General features: G+C 46.0%; 1 protein-coding gene across 1 annotated transcript in view; it reads left to right on the top strand.

The window, feature by feature from the left end:
• The window catches only part of LOC144501225 (heparin cofactor 2-like), a 34149-nt gene extending 24124 nt beyond the window's left edge, over positions 1 to 10025 (top strand). The window contains exons 3-4 of the mRNA XM_078224674.1: positions 5682 to 5829; positions 6633 to 10025. Of these exons, the coding sequence (XP_078080800.1) occupies positions 5682 to 5829; positions 6633 to 6824 (340 nt within the window). The 3' untranslated portion in view covers positions 6825 to 10025. The remainder of the gene's footprint in view (positions 1 to 5681; positions 5830 to 6632) is intronic.
• Positions 10026 to 15756: the final 5731 nt, after the last annotated feature.

Raw genomic sequence — 15756 nt, 5'->3', positions numbered from 1 at the left:
GGAAAATACAAAAAAAAGTAGCGTTAGGAGCCTGGAAATAGCATGTTTGAACCTCCTGGTTTTAAATTTACCCTTCAGCGCTGATTCATTTATTGGACACATCTGATTCCCAGTGCAAATTGGACAATAAAACTCGTGAATTCAGATATACTATTGACATCAAAAGATTGAGACATTAGGCAATGGTTTTGGATTGGTTGATATATTGAAATTTGTTTATTAAAAGTCTGCAAAGTTATAAACTTAGAGACTACCTCATTTGCTAGTCACCTCTGTTACTGGATGCACAAGCCTCCATAAATAGTTACGTGGATAAGATGGGTATAGATGGATATGGGCCAAACGCGGGGAATTGGGACTAGCTTAGTGGTTTAAAAAAAATGGCAGCATGGACAAGTTGGGCCGAAGGGCCTGTTTCCCTGCTGTAAACCTCTATGACAAGCACTGCTGCTGCAATTTACAACAGCAATTTACCAAGGTCGCTTCAGTGGTACCTCCCATCCACGTTCAAACTCAGGAAGAGAATAGCTGTGATGTGGAGGTTTTGTCGATGGAGCCTAAAGACTAGGTCAATCATGTCCAGGACACGCTTGGACATGTATCTCTGACCTTCATCGCTCCTGGGTCAACATTTTGCCACAGCTGGAGTACTGTGTGTAGTTCTGGTCGCCATGTTATAGGAGGGATGTGGTTGCACTGGAGGAGGTGCAGAGGAGATTCACCAGGATGCTGCCTGGGATGGAGCATTTAAGTTATGAAGAGTGGTTGGGTAGACTTGGGTTGTTTTTGTTGGAGCAGAGAAGACTGAGGGGCGACCTGATCGAGGTGTACAAGATTATGAGGGACATGGACAGAGTGGATAAGGAGCAGCTGTTCCCCTTAGTTGAAGGGTCAGTCACGAGGGGACATAGATACAAGGTGAGGGGCAGGAGGTTTAGGGGGGGTGAGAGGAAAAACCTTTTTACCCAGAGGGTGGTGAGGGTCTGGAATGCGCTGCCTGGGAGGGTGGTGGAAGCAGGTTGCCTCACATCCTTCAACAAGTATCTGGGTGAGCACTTGGCACATGATAGCATTCAGGGCTATGGGCCAAGTGCAGGTAGATGGGATTAGGTGGGAGATCAGGTGTTTCTCGTGTGTCAGTGCAGACCCGATGGGCTGAAGGGCCTCTTCTGCGCTGTGCGATTCTCTGATTTCCCCAGCGTTATTGTGGGAGCACCCTCACCACAAGGTCTGCAGGAGTTCTTGGTTGAAGGCCACTACCGACCCCTGAGGGCAACTGAGGCTTTGCAATAAATGCCTGCCCTTACCAGCCACATCCCTTTTTAAAAGATGTGTTTCACTAAGTGGCACAATTTAAAATACTGTGTATGGGATTCTGTGCCCACCGCGAAGGCCCCAGATTTCTAATAAACAACACATGGAAACATTAACCGTGGCAGCCTCCTGCCTTGTAAAACAAAAATTTGCAAAGTGCTGATCTACTCGATGGTGAGTCCATCTGCTGTCTTGTGTTAACACACTGCAGCAAAACTGGAGTGCCTTCCCCAGAGCGTAATGGTGACCCTCAAGCATCAGGGACCTCCTCTCGACCTCCCCGGTTCAGTCTAAAGGAATGTAAAACTTTACTTTTGACTCCAGTTTGGTTATACGAGTTGCCGGAAAGGTGACATATTTAACCACCTTTGGACTCCACTCCAAATTTTTTTTTGTCAGGGCTTACTGCCTTCGCCTTCAATTCTCTTGAGATATCCACAAGATTGTAGAATCATAGAACCCCTACATTGCAGAAGGAGACCATTCAGCCCTTCAAGTCTGCACTGACCACAATCCCACCCAGGCCCTATCCCCTTAACCCCATGTATTTACCCGGCTAATTGACACTAGGGTCAATTTAGCACGGCCAATCCACCTAACTTACACATCTTTGGACTGTGGGAGGAAACCGGAGCACCCGGAGGAAACCCACGCAGACACGGGGAGTACTCCACACAGACAGTGACTCAAGGCCGGAATTGAACCCGGATCCCTGGCGCTGTGAGGCAGCAGTGCTTGCCACCGTGCCGCCCGATGGTGGAGTTATTCGCCCATAGCCGGGAGCTTGGTTCGTGAGCACTCGGGAATGTCTATATGCTTGTGAGACTGCACACTTTGCATGCCTGGGGGGGAGGAGGGTAAAACCTTCTCTGAGTTCCTCTGAAGCATTAGTATGGGGCTGCAGGGGATCCAATTTTTGTGTGTGACCAGGAGGAGGCAGAGCTGAGCACTTGCTGATGGAGAACCTGTGTACCGACAGCGGGAGACTTCCATCTTTGGCCCTCATTATCTTTTGCGTTGTTGCTCGCCAGCCACGTGGGCTGAAAATTAGAAGCAAGCCAGTGCACAAAAGATAAAGGCAAACCATTTCTTTACACCCACACGCATCATGTCAACTTGCCAGACACACATAGATTGTGCGATATTAACACACAATATGTAACTAACCCAAGGCTTTTTAATACCGCTTATCATTAGAGGTCCCTGTGTAATCTGCTCACGATGTGGAGATGCCGGCGTTGGACTGGGGTAAACACAGTAAGAAGTTTAACAACACCAGGTTAAAGTCCAACAGGTTTATTTGGTAGCAAAAGCCACACAAGCTTTCGAAGCTCTAAGCCCCTTCTTCAGGTGAGTGCTGAAGAAGGGGCTTAGAGCTTCGAAAGCTTGTGTGGCTTTTGCTACCAAATAAACCTGTTGGACTTTAACCTGGTGTTGTTAAACTTCTTACTGTAATCTGCTCACCTCATTATATCCGTCCTAAGCCAGTTCCTACCACCCTACTGTCCCAGCAGTCTTTCTTTATATCATTTTAAACTCCAAAATAAGCAAACTAAACAAGTGTCAGCCCTTTAAAGCGGTACTGTAACAAAAGGCAAAACTTTAAAGGAACTTATCTAATTAAATTAAAACTGGGGCTGATGAAGCACTCTGACTTCTGCAGTCAGTCTCTCTTTATAAGTGCTCTAAGTACTGACTTAAACAATGCCCTTAACCAGTGTATCATAGAAATCATAGAAACCCTACAGTGCAGAAGGAGGCCATTCGGCCCATCGAGTCTGCACCGACCACAATCCCACCCAGGCCCTACCCCCACATATTTTACCCGCTAATCCCTCTAACCTACACATCCCAGGACTCTAAGGGGCAATTTTTTAACCTGGCCAATCAACCTAACCCGCACATCTTTGGACTGTGGGAGGAAACCGGAGCACCCGGAGGAAACCCACGCAGACACGAGGAGAATGTGCAAACTACACACAGACAGTGACCCGAGCCGGGAATCGAACCCGGGACCCTGGAGCTGTGAAGCAGCAGGGCTAACCGCTGTGCTACCGTGCCGCCCATAAGAACGTATCTTAGCAATATAATTAGCATATCATTAACAACCCCTGGCTGAGACACCAGTTCGGCAACCTTAGAATCATAGAATCCCTACAGTGCAAAAGGAGGCCATTTGGCCCGTCTGCACCAACCACAATCCGACCCAGGCCCTATTCCCGTAACCCCATACATTTATGCTGCTAATCCCCCTGACACCTCAGGGATCCGTTTTGGGGCCACTGCTGTTTGTAATATTTATTAATGATCTGGATGAGGGTATAGTTGGGTGGATTAGCAAATTTGCTGATGACACCAAAGTCGGTGGTGTGGTAGACAGTGAGGAAGGGTGTCGTAGTTTGCAGGAAGACTTAGACAGGTTGCAAAGTTGGGCCGAGAGGTGGCGGATGGAGTTTAATGCGGAGAAGTGTGAGGTAATTCACTTTGGTAGGAATAACAGATGTGTTGAGTATAGGGCTAACGGGAGGACTTTGAATAGTGTGGAGGAGCAGAGGGATCTAGGTGTATGTGTGCATAGATCCCTGAAAGTTGGGAATCAAGTAGATAAGGTTGTTAAGAAGGCATATGGTGTCTTGGCGTTTATTGGTAGGGGGATTGAATTTAGGAGTCGTAGCGTTATGTTGCAACTGTACACAACTCTGGTGCGGCCGCACTTGGAGTACTGTGTGCAGTTCTGGTCCCCACATTACAGGAAGGATGTGGAGGCTTTGGAGAGGGTGCAGAGGAGGTTTACCAGGATGTTGCCTGGTATGGAGGGGAGATCCTATGAGGAGAGGCTGAGGGATTTGGGATTGTTTTCGCTGGAAAGGCGGCGGCTAAGAGGGGATCTTATTGAAACATATAAGATGATTAGAGGTTTAGATAGGGTGGATAGTGATAGCCTTTTTCCTCTGATGGAGAAATCCAGCACGAGGGGCCATGGCTTTAAATTGAGGGGGGGTAGTTATAGAACCGATGTCAGGGGTAGGTTCTTTACCCAGAGGGTGGTGAGGGATTGGAATGCCCTGCCAGCATCAGTAGTAAATGCGCCTAGTTTGGGGGCGTTTAAGAGATCCGTAGATAGGTTCATGGACGAAAAGAAATTGGTTTAGGTTGGAGGGTCACAGTTTTTTTTTTAACTGGTCGGTGCAACATCGTGGGCCGAAGGGCCTGTTCTGCGCTGTAATGTTCTATGTTCTATGTTCTATGACACTAGGGTCAATTTTGCATGGCCAATCCAACTAACCCACACATCTTTCGACTGTGGGAGGAAACAGGAGCACCTGGAGGAAACCCAAGCAGAAACAGGGAGAATGTGCAAACTGCACACAGACAGTGACCTGAGGCCAGAATTGAACCCTGGCACCATGAGTGCTAATCTCTGTGCCACCGTGCCGCCACAGAAGGAGGTTCCCGCAGATCTTATCAATGCCTCTATGTATATGGGTGGCACAGTGGTTAGCACTGCTGCCTCACAGTGCCAGGACCCGGGTTCGATTCCCGGCTTGGGTGACTGTATGTGTGGAGTTTTCACGTTCTCCCCGTGTCTGTGTGGGTTTCCTCCGGGTGCTCCAGTTATTATGTTATGAATTGTGTTTGGTTGATATGTAGGCCACCTCACTCATTGCCAAGATATTGACACCCTCTGCAATGGTTCAAGAAGGAGCCTGATGCTTTCAGAGTTTTATCCCCAGTAAGTAAGGAGTTAGTATCTTCAGAGTGGGGAAGGAGGCAAGGAAGACTGACAATGAAGAAAAGAGATCAACAGAGCAACTAAAAATAAGATTTTAAATGTACAATAAGATGGAATGACGGAGGTTCAGGGATGACCTGACAGAGGTTTACAAGATTATGAGTGGCATGGACAGAGTGGACAGTCTGAAGCTCTTTCCTAGGATAGAAAAGTCAAGTGCTAGGGGACATAGGTTTAAGGTGCGTGGGGAAAAGTTTAGAGGAGATGTGCGAGGCAAGTTTTTTACACAGAGGGTGGTGAATGTCTGGAACGCGCTGCCCGGGGAGGGGGTGGGAGCAGGTATGATAGTGGCATTTAAGGGGCAACTAGACAAATCCATGAAGGATACGGACTCCGTAAGTGCGTACGGTTTTAGTATAGGCAGGCATCATAATCAGCGCAGGCTTCATGGGCCAAAGGGCCTGTTCCTGTGCTGTGCTGTTCTTTGTTCTTTAATCTTATGTGGCTGAGGGTCCAGGAACAAAGGAAAATCTTATCTCATACCTTTCTCTTTAAGTGAAATATTTGAACTAAAAGCATGACTTCTGGTTTGAATGTTTGATGTCTCAGTGACCTAATGACTGCTCTTTCACAGGACAAGAGAGGTCTACATTCCAAAGTTCACTCTCCATGGCAAGTATGACTTAATTGAAACGTTTGAAGATCTGGGTGTGACGGATCTCTTCCACAATGAAGCAGATTTGTCCGGTATCTGTGAACAGAGAAACCTATATGTTAGTTCGGTGAGTATTTTAGTCATGCTTTCACCTCATGCTCAGGCTGTGAAAATTCCACCGGGTAGAGGAAATGATTTATTATCTCAGGTATTAAGTACTGTAGCAGAGTGTTTAAGATAGTGGACAAATGAACCAGGCACGTGAGTTCCTAGCCAACCACAGAAACTGGAGAATTCAAATGAAGTTAATTAAGTATATCAAAATAAAAAGCTGGTATCGGTATAGCCATGAGACTACTGACTTGCTGCAAAAACCCATCTGGCCCACTGATGCTGTTTAGAGAGGGAGACCTAGCGACCTTACCTTGATGGCTTATATGTGACTCTAGACCTTTTGCAGGCTTCTCACTTGGATCAGAATAGACATGACAGATTGCAGAGATTTAAGAAGGCGGTTCACCAATACCTTTTCCAGCGCACTTAAGGATAGGTAAAAAAAAGCTGGCCTAGGCAGCGGTGCTCACATTCTGTGAATATTTAAATAATGGCACGAATCCTACCAATAGGGTTCCGTGGGCGGCACGGCGACACAGTGGATAGCACTGCTGCCTCACAACGCCAGGGAGCCGGGTTCGATTCCCGGCCCACCCCACCCCAGTCCAACGCCGGCATCTCCACATCATCCAGCTGAGATCCGTTAATTCAGGAGGGTTAATTCACTAACGTGGGACCCCCCCTGATCCATTCAACTCTGTTCCTCATTGGTCAGTGGTGTGCACCAACTGAGTTATCCAGCGAGTTGTGAATATTTGCTGACTTCGCCATTGTTCACATGTTATATTCACAACGTTGCCCCTTTTCTCCCCACAGGCGAAGCAACACGTCGCGCTGAAGGTGGATGAGGAAGGCAGTGAAGTTGCTGCCATCTCCCTCTCTGGGTTCATGCCTCTTTCTTCACAGGCCAAGTTTATGGCTGACCGTCCATTCCTGTTCCTCATCTTTGAGCATCACACCCAGTCGCTGCTTTTCATGGGGCGAGTGATGAACCCCTTAAACCCATAGCGGGGAAGCAATAGACATGATCGCGTAAAGCCCGGCAGACATACTATGTTACATAATAGAGCCGAGAGAATCTAACCACCACACAGCTTAATGATTCACTTTACCTTGTCCATTCTTAATGTCCGTGTCACATTCAAACAGATTGCAGAGTTCATATAGCGGCACTGCTGAGCCTTATTAATTTTCAATTATTATCTGGCCATTTGTTTTAAAGCAGGACGCTGAGGAGAAACCCAACCTGTACTGCAACATGTCAGGACACAACAATGCCGATGCTTCATCATACCTCCCAGTGCCCCTAAATGCACCGCACATGCATTGAAATATTTTCAAACAGAATTCAAACATTTTCCCTTCAGCTTACAGAGTATTGTATCTGGTTCACTGCCTCTCCCTGGAGACCACATGGTTTCAGTTGGAGTTATTGGGTTACGCAAGGTGTCACAATTGCGTGGGACAGACGGGATGAACCAGAGAGTGCTTTACCTGTCTGCTATTGTCCATGTCCCTATTCAATCAGCCCGTGACAAATTATCCGATCTCAGCTATGAAGCAGTTACAATGCTACGATTCGCCTCATCACTGCTCAGTCTGGCAGGGGGAAATAAATGGCCAGGGTCCAAGCCCTTTATTGTTATGCTGCTGACCAGTGTGCATGTCGGATGGCACGGTGGCACAGTGGTTGGCGCTGCTGCCTCACAGCTCCAGGGACCCGGGTTCGATTCTGGCCTTGGGTCACTGTCTGTGCAGAGTCTGCACCTTCTCCCCGTGTCTGCGGGGGTTTCCTCCGGGTGCTCCGGTTTCCTCCCACAATCTGAAAGACATGCTGATTAGATACATTGGCCGTGCTAAATTCTCCCTCAGTGTTACCCGAACAGGCGCCGGAGTGTGGCGACTAGGGGATTTTCACAGTAACTTCATTGCAGTGTTAATGTAAGCCTATTTGTGACACTAATAAATAAACTTTAAACTTGATGTGGGTGGAAGATTATCCCTCCATGACTAAGTAGCCTGCTGATGGTCACCGCATGCTCACAGATGAAGATTATCCCACCAGGTGACAAACTGAATGGGTGACCAGCAGTTGTGCGACCATAGTTAAGAATCACATTGCATCAAATATCTGGGCAAACCTTTGGAGTAATTAAATAACAGTTAAACTGCTTTGTTTTGGACGGGGTATTAAAGTATATCCCTTCCAAATTGTTCTCCTTGTTGACATAGTAATTTTACTTGTGAACTTTCGAGGCCTCATCAGTAGATATGCGTATCAAATAATCCTCAATGATGTTTGACCATCTTACAAAGATGGATGCTGTTTAGTGGTTAGGTTGCTGGACTGGCAACGCAGAGCTGATCAAATCAGATCCCCCCAGAAAGACTAATGACGGAATTGAATTGAATTCAATAAATCTGCTGACTTGTGGACTAGCACCGGGAAAATAGGCATGAAAGTTGTGAAAGAGCCAAAAAGCCCAACTGGTTCACTGCATCCTTCAAGGAATGGAAATTGACAGCCTATGTCACAGAGTCATAGAGGTTTACAGCATGGAAACAGGCCCTTCGGCCCAACTTGTCCATGCCACCTAGTTTTTACCGCTAAGCTATTCCCAATTGCCTGCGTTTCACCCATATCCCTCTATACCCATCGTACCCATGTAACTGTCTAAATGCTTTTTAAAAGACAGAATTGTACCCGCTCTACTAATACCTCTGGCAGCTTGTTCCAGACACTCACCACCCTCTGTGTGAAAGAATTGCCCCTCTGGACACTTTTGAATCTCTTCCCTCTCACCTTAAACCTATGACCTCTAGTTTTAGACTCCCCTACCTTTGGGAAAAGCTGTTGACTATCTAGCTGATCTGTGCCCCTCATTATTTTATAGACCTGTATCTGATCTCTAGCATCCCAGACCAAGTGGTGGACTCTTAAGCTCCCTCTGAAAAGGCCTGGCGTGCCAGTTGGTTCAAACCATCTGTTCAAGGGCAGCCAGAGCAGTGATCACCCACATCCCTGGCAGCCATCTGGACTTTTCTTTTAAAGACAATACGGCCTCGCTCACCCCAAAGCCGTAAAATCCTGCCCGAGGTCAATGGACCTTTCCATGGTCCGCCCCGTCACCCGCTCCGATTCTCGTGGCGGGCTACTCCGGTATATATGGATGTGGATGCTTTGGAGAGGGTATGGAAAAGGTTTACCAGGATGTTGCCTGGTCTGGAGGGTATTAGCTATGAGGAGAGGTTGGGTAAACTCAGTTTGTTCTCACTGGAACAACGGAGGTTGAGGGGTGACCTGATAGAGGTTTACAAGATTATGAGTGGCATGGACAGAGTGGATAGTCAGATGCTCTTTCCTAGGGTAGAAAGGTCAAGTACTCGGGGACATGGGTTTAAGGTGCGTGGGGAAAAGTTTAGAGGAGATGTGCGAGGCAAGTTTTTTTACACAGAGGGTGGTGAATGTCCGGAACGCGCTGCCCGGGGGAGGTGGTGGGAGCGGGTACGATAGCGGCATTTAAGGGGCAACTAGACGAATACATGAATAGGATGGGAATGGAAGGATACGGACTCTGTAAGTGCATACGGTTTTAGTTTAGGCAGGCATCATGATCGGCGCAGGCTTGGAGGGCCGAAGGGCCTGTTTCCCTGCTGTACCTTTCTTTGTTCTTTGTATATCTTTCCAGGAGAGACTGGCAAAACTCTCATGGTCTGTGCTCTGCAGCTGTGACAATGAAACCTTTCCCGAAAAGTACTGCTTGAATTAAAAGTACATTTGTTCCAAAAATATAGTTGAAAGATACAGCGGAGGTGAATAAATTTCAAGTTGATTGGTCAACTTAACTGTTCAAGGTACATTCGGTCTAAAGTTTTTATTGGGCAAGGACCATAATGGCTCCCTTTACTTCTGTGTTCGTGCAACCAGTTGTGGTTGAAGCTGTATTTGTAGTGCTTGTTAAATACTTACCTTGAACTTACATCCGTGTATGTTTTGTGTAAGTTTCAAAATTTTTTTTAAAAATCCACGATGAATACAATGAAGGTTTAAGATATCTGCCAGCCCTGAACTTGTTGTAACAAAGAGGCATTGAAATCCTCGGGACTCCTGTTCCAAAGATTCCGCGATAAGGATCAATGGCTCTATTTAAATTAAATCAATTGAGTTAGTTTCTTTGTCAGCTTGTATTTAATCTGATCAATAAATCTGATAAAGAGAAATTCTAGTCTGTTTATGTGCACTTGCTGTTTTGACTCAACAGATTATATTTTGACTGCAGGCCTCAATTTCGGAGCGATTGCGGTACTTCTGGGCTTAGCGTGCATGTAAAACCTTAATGGTAAACTTTAACTTAAAAAATAAAGCTTCATTTTGTGCAGGAGTTTGCAAGATTACAGCCTGTGGTCCATTTTCATCCCTCAAGTCTGAGCAATCTAGATCACAGAGCAAAGTCTCCTTGGTTCTATTTGCATTTATTTCTGATGCACAGATTTGTCCAGTTTTAATTGAGTGCCTGGAGATTTAAGACAGCCTCTTCTTAGTGCGGCTGCCCTTTTGGTGGATAAATTCTCATTTACAGCATCAAGTTCTGTTATTATCTGCAGCTTTGAGATATGTGCAAATTAACAGGAATATCTTCTTAAACTATATTTTGTGGCCTGAAGACTCCACTTTTGACAGCACAGCTTTTAGCCAACTTGCCATCACTTTGGAACACTCTCCCTGTCTGATAATCTCTCTTGCTCTCTCCCCTCTTCCAAAAGCTTTTTCAAAATCTACCCCTCTGATCTTGATGGAGGCGATGGCCTCGTGATATTAATCACGACATTATTAATCCAGAAACTCAGCTAATGTTCTGGGTTGGAATCCCACCACGGCAGATGGTGGAATTTGAATTAAATTAAAAAATCTGGAATTAAGAATCTACTGATGACCATGAAACCATTGTCGATTGTCGGATAAACCCATCTGCTTCGTTAATGACCTTTAGGGAAGGAAATCTGCCGTCCTTACCTGGTCTGGTCTACATGTGACTCCAGAGCCACAGCAATGTGGTTGACTCTCAACTGCCCTCCAAGGGCAACTAGGGATAGGCAATAAATGCTGGCCCAGCCAGCGACGCCCATGTCCCACGAATGAATTTTTTTTAAAAATAGGTTGCTGCCCTTAATTTCTCTTGCTTCACTGCTCAGTGTCTGGGATTCTCGCCAATGTGAAACATGTTGGGATGTTTTATTGAAGTGCTCTGTAAATGCCAACTGGTGGAGTCAAAAAGTACTCTCTATTTAATTTTATTCAAATTCAGGTTGCTGCTGGCACTGGTATTTTGCTTCCTGTTGCTGCTAATTTACTGAGTAATTTCTGCTTTATGTACCCATTTTAGAATTGTGACAGATTTCTTGATGAAGATGGCAGAGCAAGTTTATTAAAGTTGTTAAAAAGGCTGTTGAAAACCCGGGGGCGGTGGGGGGGGGGGGGGGGGGTTGATCTTACAAAAAAATCTAAGTGCCAAACAAGCGTGAGAACGGGACAGAATCGCTCTCAGACACGATCTTATGCCACTTCAAGAAATAAAATGAGGCAAAGTGTGATTCTCGTCAGTAGGGGGAGTGGATGGAGTCTATTCACACCGGGAAGCTGGCTGCTGACTGCTAGAAGGCACCATTGCACATGCGCCGACCTCCTAGTGCATTAACTGTTTACAAGAGTACATAGTTAATGCACTGCATGATATCCCACTCCCCCACCCTCACCCACTCCCCTACCCAGACATCACACTCTCACCCTGCTCCGACTGCACACCCCCACCTGATCATGGCACACCTCACCCCCCACCCCTGATCACCACCTCTGTTCAATCGCTGCCCCCAGTCCACAACACTCCCCTGTACAATTGCAAACTAGTCCTCAACTAGAGAAACACATTCAATTTTAGGCATCAAACTTCAGCAAAGATGTCGAGGCCTCATAGAGGATGTGATGGAGATTTACCAGAATCAGTACCGGGGATGAGAGTTTTTAAAGTTTGTAAAGTTTTATTTGTTAGTGTCACAAGTAAGGCTTACATTAACACTGCAATAAAGTTACTGTGAAAATCCCCTAGTCGCCACACTCCAGTGCCTGTTCGGGTACACTGAGAGAGAATTTAGCACGGCCAATGAGCCTAACCAGCACATCTTTCGGACTGTGGGAGGAAACCGGAGCACCCGGAGGAAACCCACGCAGACACGGGGAGAATGTACAATCTCCCCACAGACAGTGACCCAAGCCGGGTTCTTGGTGTTGCGAGGAAACAGTGCTAACCATTGCGACACCATGCTGCCCAGAGAGGTTTTCAGTATCTGGAGAGACTCGAGAGGCTAGCATTGTTCTCCTCAGAACACCAGCTATGGGGAGATTTAATCAAGGAGTTCAAAATTAGGAAGAGTTTTGAAAGAGTTAAAAGAGAAACTGTTTCCTCCGAAAGGAGGGTTGGTAACAAATGCAAAATAATTGGTAAAAAGAAGTGAGAAGCAAGACTCGGCAAGTTGTTATGATCTTGAATAGCTGAACGGAAGGCAGAAGCAGGTTCAATAGGAAAGGAGAACTGAATCTCCACTTGAAAAGAGAAAGAAAATGCAGGGCTGTGGGGAAACAGCAGGGGTGTGGGACTAATTGGAAACTCCTTCAGAGAAATCAGAGAACTGGCACAGACATAATGGGCGGCACTGGGGTACAGTGGTTAGCACAGCTGTCTCACAGCTTGAGGGCCTTGAGTCACTGTGCGGAGTCTGCACATTCTCCCCGTGTCTGCGTGCGTTTCCTCCGGGTGCTCTGGTTTCCTCCCACAGTTCAAAGATGTGTGGGTTAGGTGGATTGGCCATGCTAAGTTGCCCGTTAGTGTCCCAAGATGTATAGTGTAATAACTCCATGGAGGCGAAAGTCCCGTCACCAAGTTACTTTATTTACACCATACATCTGTACACAGCCAGCTCTCCAGTTGCTCCCTGCTGAATGCAGGCTGGGAGTCTGACACACCTGCTTTAAATAGGGAGCATGAGGCTCCCTGATTTAACCATCAATTAGGACTCATCAGATATTTCTTTCGACACCAATCAAATAAACGAACTCAAATTAACTTAGGGACAAAGTAAAAGGGGCGGCTCCCCAAAAGGAAGGGGGGGAACAGCCCGAACCAAAAACAAAGTCGAAAGGAAACTTAAAACGTCAAACCAAAAGGTGATTATCAAGGTCGATAATACCAAGACTCATCAGGTAATTCATACTCTAGCAAGCCAAGTCTGGCTGAAGCCATCACATTTAGGTTAGGGTGAATTAGCCATGGTAAATGCTACAGGGATAAGACAGGGGGGAGGACCTGGGTGGGATGCTCTTTCGGAGAGTTGATGCAGATGCGATGGGCCGAACGGCCTCTTTCTGCACTGTAGGGATTCTATCATTCTATGATAATGGGCTGAATGGCCTCCTTCAATGCTGTCTGATTCAATGAAGTAAAATAACCATAAAATTTAGACTGGGGGGAAAAAAAACAAGTATCTCTCTCTGATCATCACTTCCTGTGACCTGCTAGCTGAACCAGTAATAAAACTAAAGCTCCTTATTCACTGGTCCACTGGCTGAAGTTAACATGAATTCTACTGAGACCAGATTGCAAAATACAAGAGCTTCACAGAGCCAGCCACTCTCAATATCTCCTCCAGCCCCCAATCATTTCAGCATTCCAACTGGGACTCTATTTTGCCAACAGAGGAATGAAACAAAAAAAAAGAACAGATTTGAGCAAGTGTGTTTGATTACGCGCCATTGCAAAGAAGCTGGTGTGTAAATCATTTTTAAAATGTAAAACATTCCTTAACAAGCAAAGCATTCGTAATTCCTTTGCACTGATGTTTTTTGCATCTTTCATATGGACTGCTACACAAAAGTAAAAGCATCAGGGTGTTTTTATAAAAGTCTTATTGGCTTAAGTATGTATTTTAATCTAGAAAAAAACACATCAACCACATGTGTACATAGAGTATGCAAACGTTTTCTTTATTAGTGTCACACATAGGCTTACATTAATGAAGTTACTGTGAAAATCCCCCAGTCACCACACTCCAGCGCCTGTTCGGGTACACCGAGGGAGAATTTAGCACAGCCCAATGCACCCGAACCAGCACGTCTTTCGGACTATGGGAGGAAACCGGAGCACCCGGAGGAAACCCACGCAGACACGGGGAGAACGTGCAGACTCCACACAGACAATGACCCAAGCTCGGGAATCGAACCCAGTGCTAACCCACTGTGCCAACACATACATGGCTGATAAGAATGCACATAACAATACAGAAACGTAGAGGTAGATGAACACAGAAGCATGAGGTACCTTGTCATTTGTGATAGGGGACAATGGGCTGCACGGTGGCACAGTGGTTAGCACTACTTCCTCACAGAGCCAGGGACCTGGGTTCAATTCCCGAGCTTGGGTCACTGTCTGTGTGTGGAGTTTGCACGTTCTCCCCGTGTCTGCGTGGGTTTCCTCCGGGTGCTCTGGTTTTCTCCCACAGTCCGAAAGACGTGTTGGTTAGGTGGATTGGCCGTGCTAAATTCTCCCTCGGTGTACCTGAACAGGCACCAGAGTGTGGTGACGAGGGGATTTTCACAGTAACTTCATTGCAGTGTTAATGTAGGCCTAGTTGTGACACTAATCAATAAACTTTAAACTTTAAATAACTCTGCTGCAGGCGAGGGGTGGGATAGAAGGAAATAAGAAGTCATGTGTTGACCTTGGGGCTTTGGCAAGCAAAACAACCACTTGGAAAATGCCACTGCAAAACATCTGCCATTGAGACTTTAGAGGCTCTTATGTGTCAATGATGTCTGGAAGCAAGGCATAAACTCCACCAGTTTGTGACATTACTCATAACATATATTGTGGTCTCGGTTAAGCAAACCCAGTGTCAACAATTTTTAGTAGAGACCATGTTGGGGTAAAGGGTTAAAGCATGGTGGCAGTTAGCATTGCTGCCTCACAACGCCAGGGACCCGAGTTCGATTCCTGGCTTGGGTCACTGTCTGTGTGGAGTCTGTACATTCGCCCCGTGTCTGCGTGGGTTTCCTCCGAGTGCTCCGGTTTCCTCCCACAAGTCCAAAAATATGCAGGTTAAGTAGATTGGCCATGCTAAATTACCCCTTAGTGTCAGGGGGACTAGCTAGGGTAAATGCATGGGGTTGTGGGGACAGGGCCTGGGTGGGATTGTGGTCGGTACAGTCTCGATGGGCTGAATGGCCTCCTTCTGCACTGTAGGGATTCTATGATAAGTTCTGTGATAAGTCTACTGTTCTTTCAACTCTGTGATCTGGCTTTGAATCCAGCTCAGAAAAATGGGATTAAACTGTTCTCTCTGTGATTCCAAAACTACTAAATGGAATGGACTTGGACAGTTTGGATCAAGATCCCAGTGGGTGAGAGGATACACTGATGAATTGTGACTAAATGTAATTATAACATCAAGTTTTCTCAGAGAAACCAGGAGGGTAGGTAGTGTGAGAAATGGAAAGAGCACACTGGTGTGTCATGGGTGCATTCTTGGAGTCAGAAGAGAAATAAGGCATATTATTTGAGCCGATATACAGGGGCAGTTCTACTTTCCACCCTACTGCTATACTTGGGAACACTTCAGGCAGGCACTTAGAGGCAAAGATAAGAACTGCTCAATCTAACAACAATGATAACTTGCATTGTAAAAAATATGTAGATGTAAAAAGAAAATGGAAACACATCATATAAATTCAAATTTTTACCAAAATGAGGAAATGGGTCAAAAGAAAAGTTGACCCTATAAGTTGCATGAGATTCTCTGAGCTGACACTTAAAATCAATTTGCTTAATGTAAGTTTCCTGTTCAGTCACTTGTATCAAGGTATTAATGAGATTCTTAAGAACCTGAGAAATAG

The sequence above is a fragment of the Mustelus asterias genome, chromosome 12 (assembly GCF_964213995.1).
Source record: "Mustelus asterias chromosome 12, sMusAst1.hap1.1, whole genome shotgun sequence".
In the NCBI taxonomy this organism is placed as follows: Eukaryota; Metazoa; Chordata; class Chondrichthyes; order Carcharhiniformes; family Triakidae; genus Mustelus; species Mustelus asterias.
Note: the sequence above shows the minus strand (reverse complement) of the source record. Positions and strands in the feature narration are given on the sequence as shown.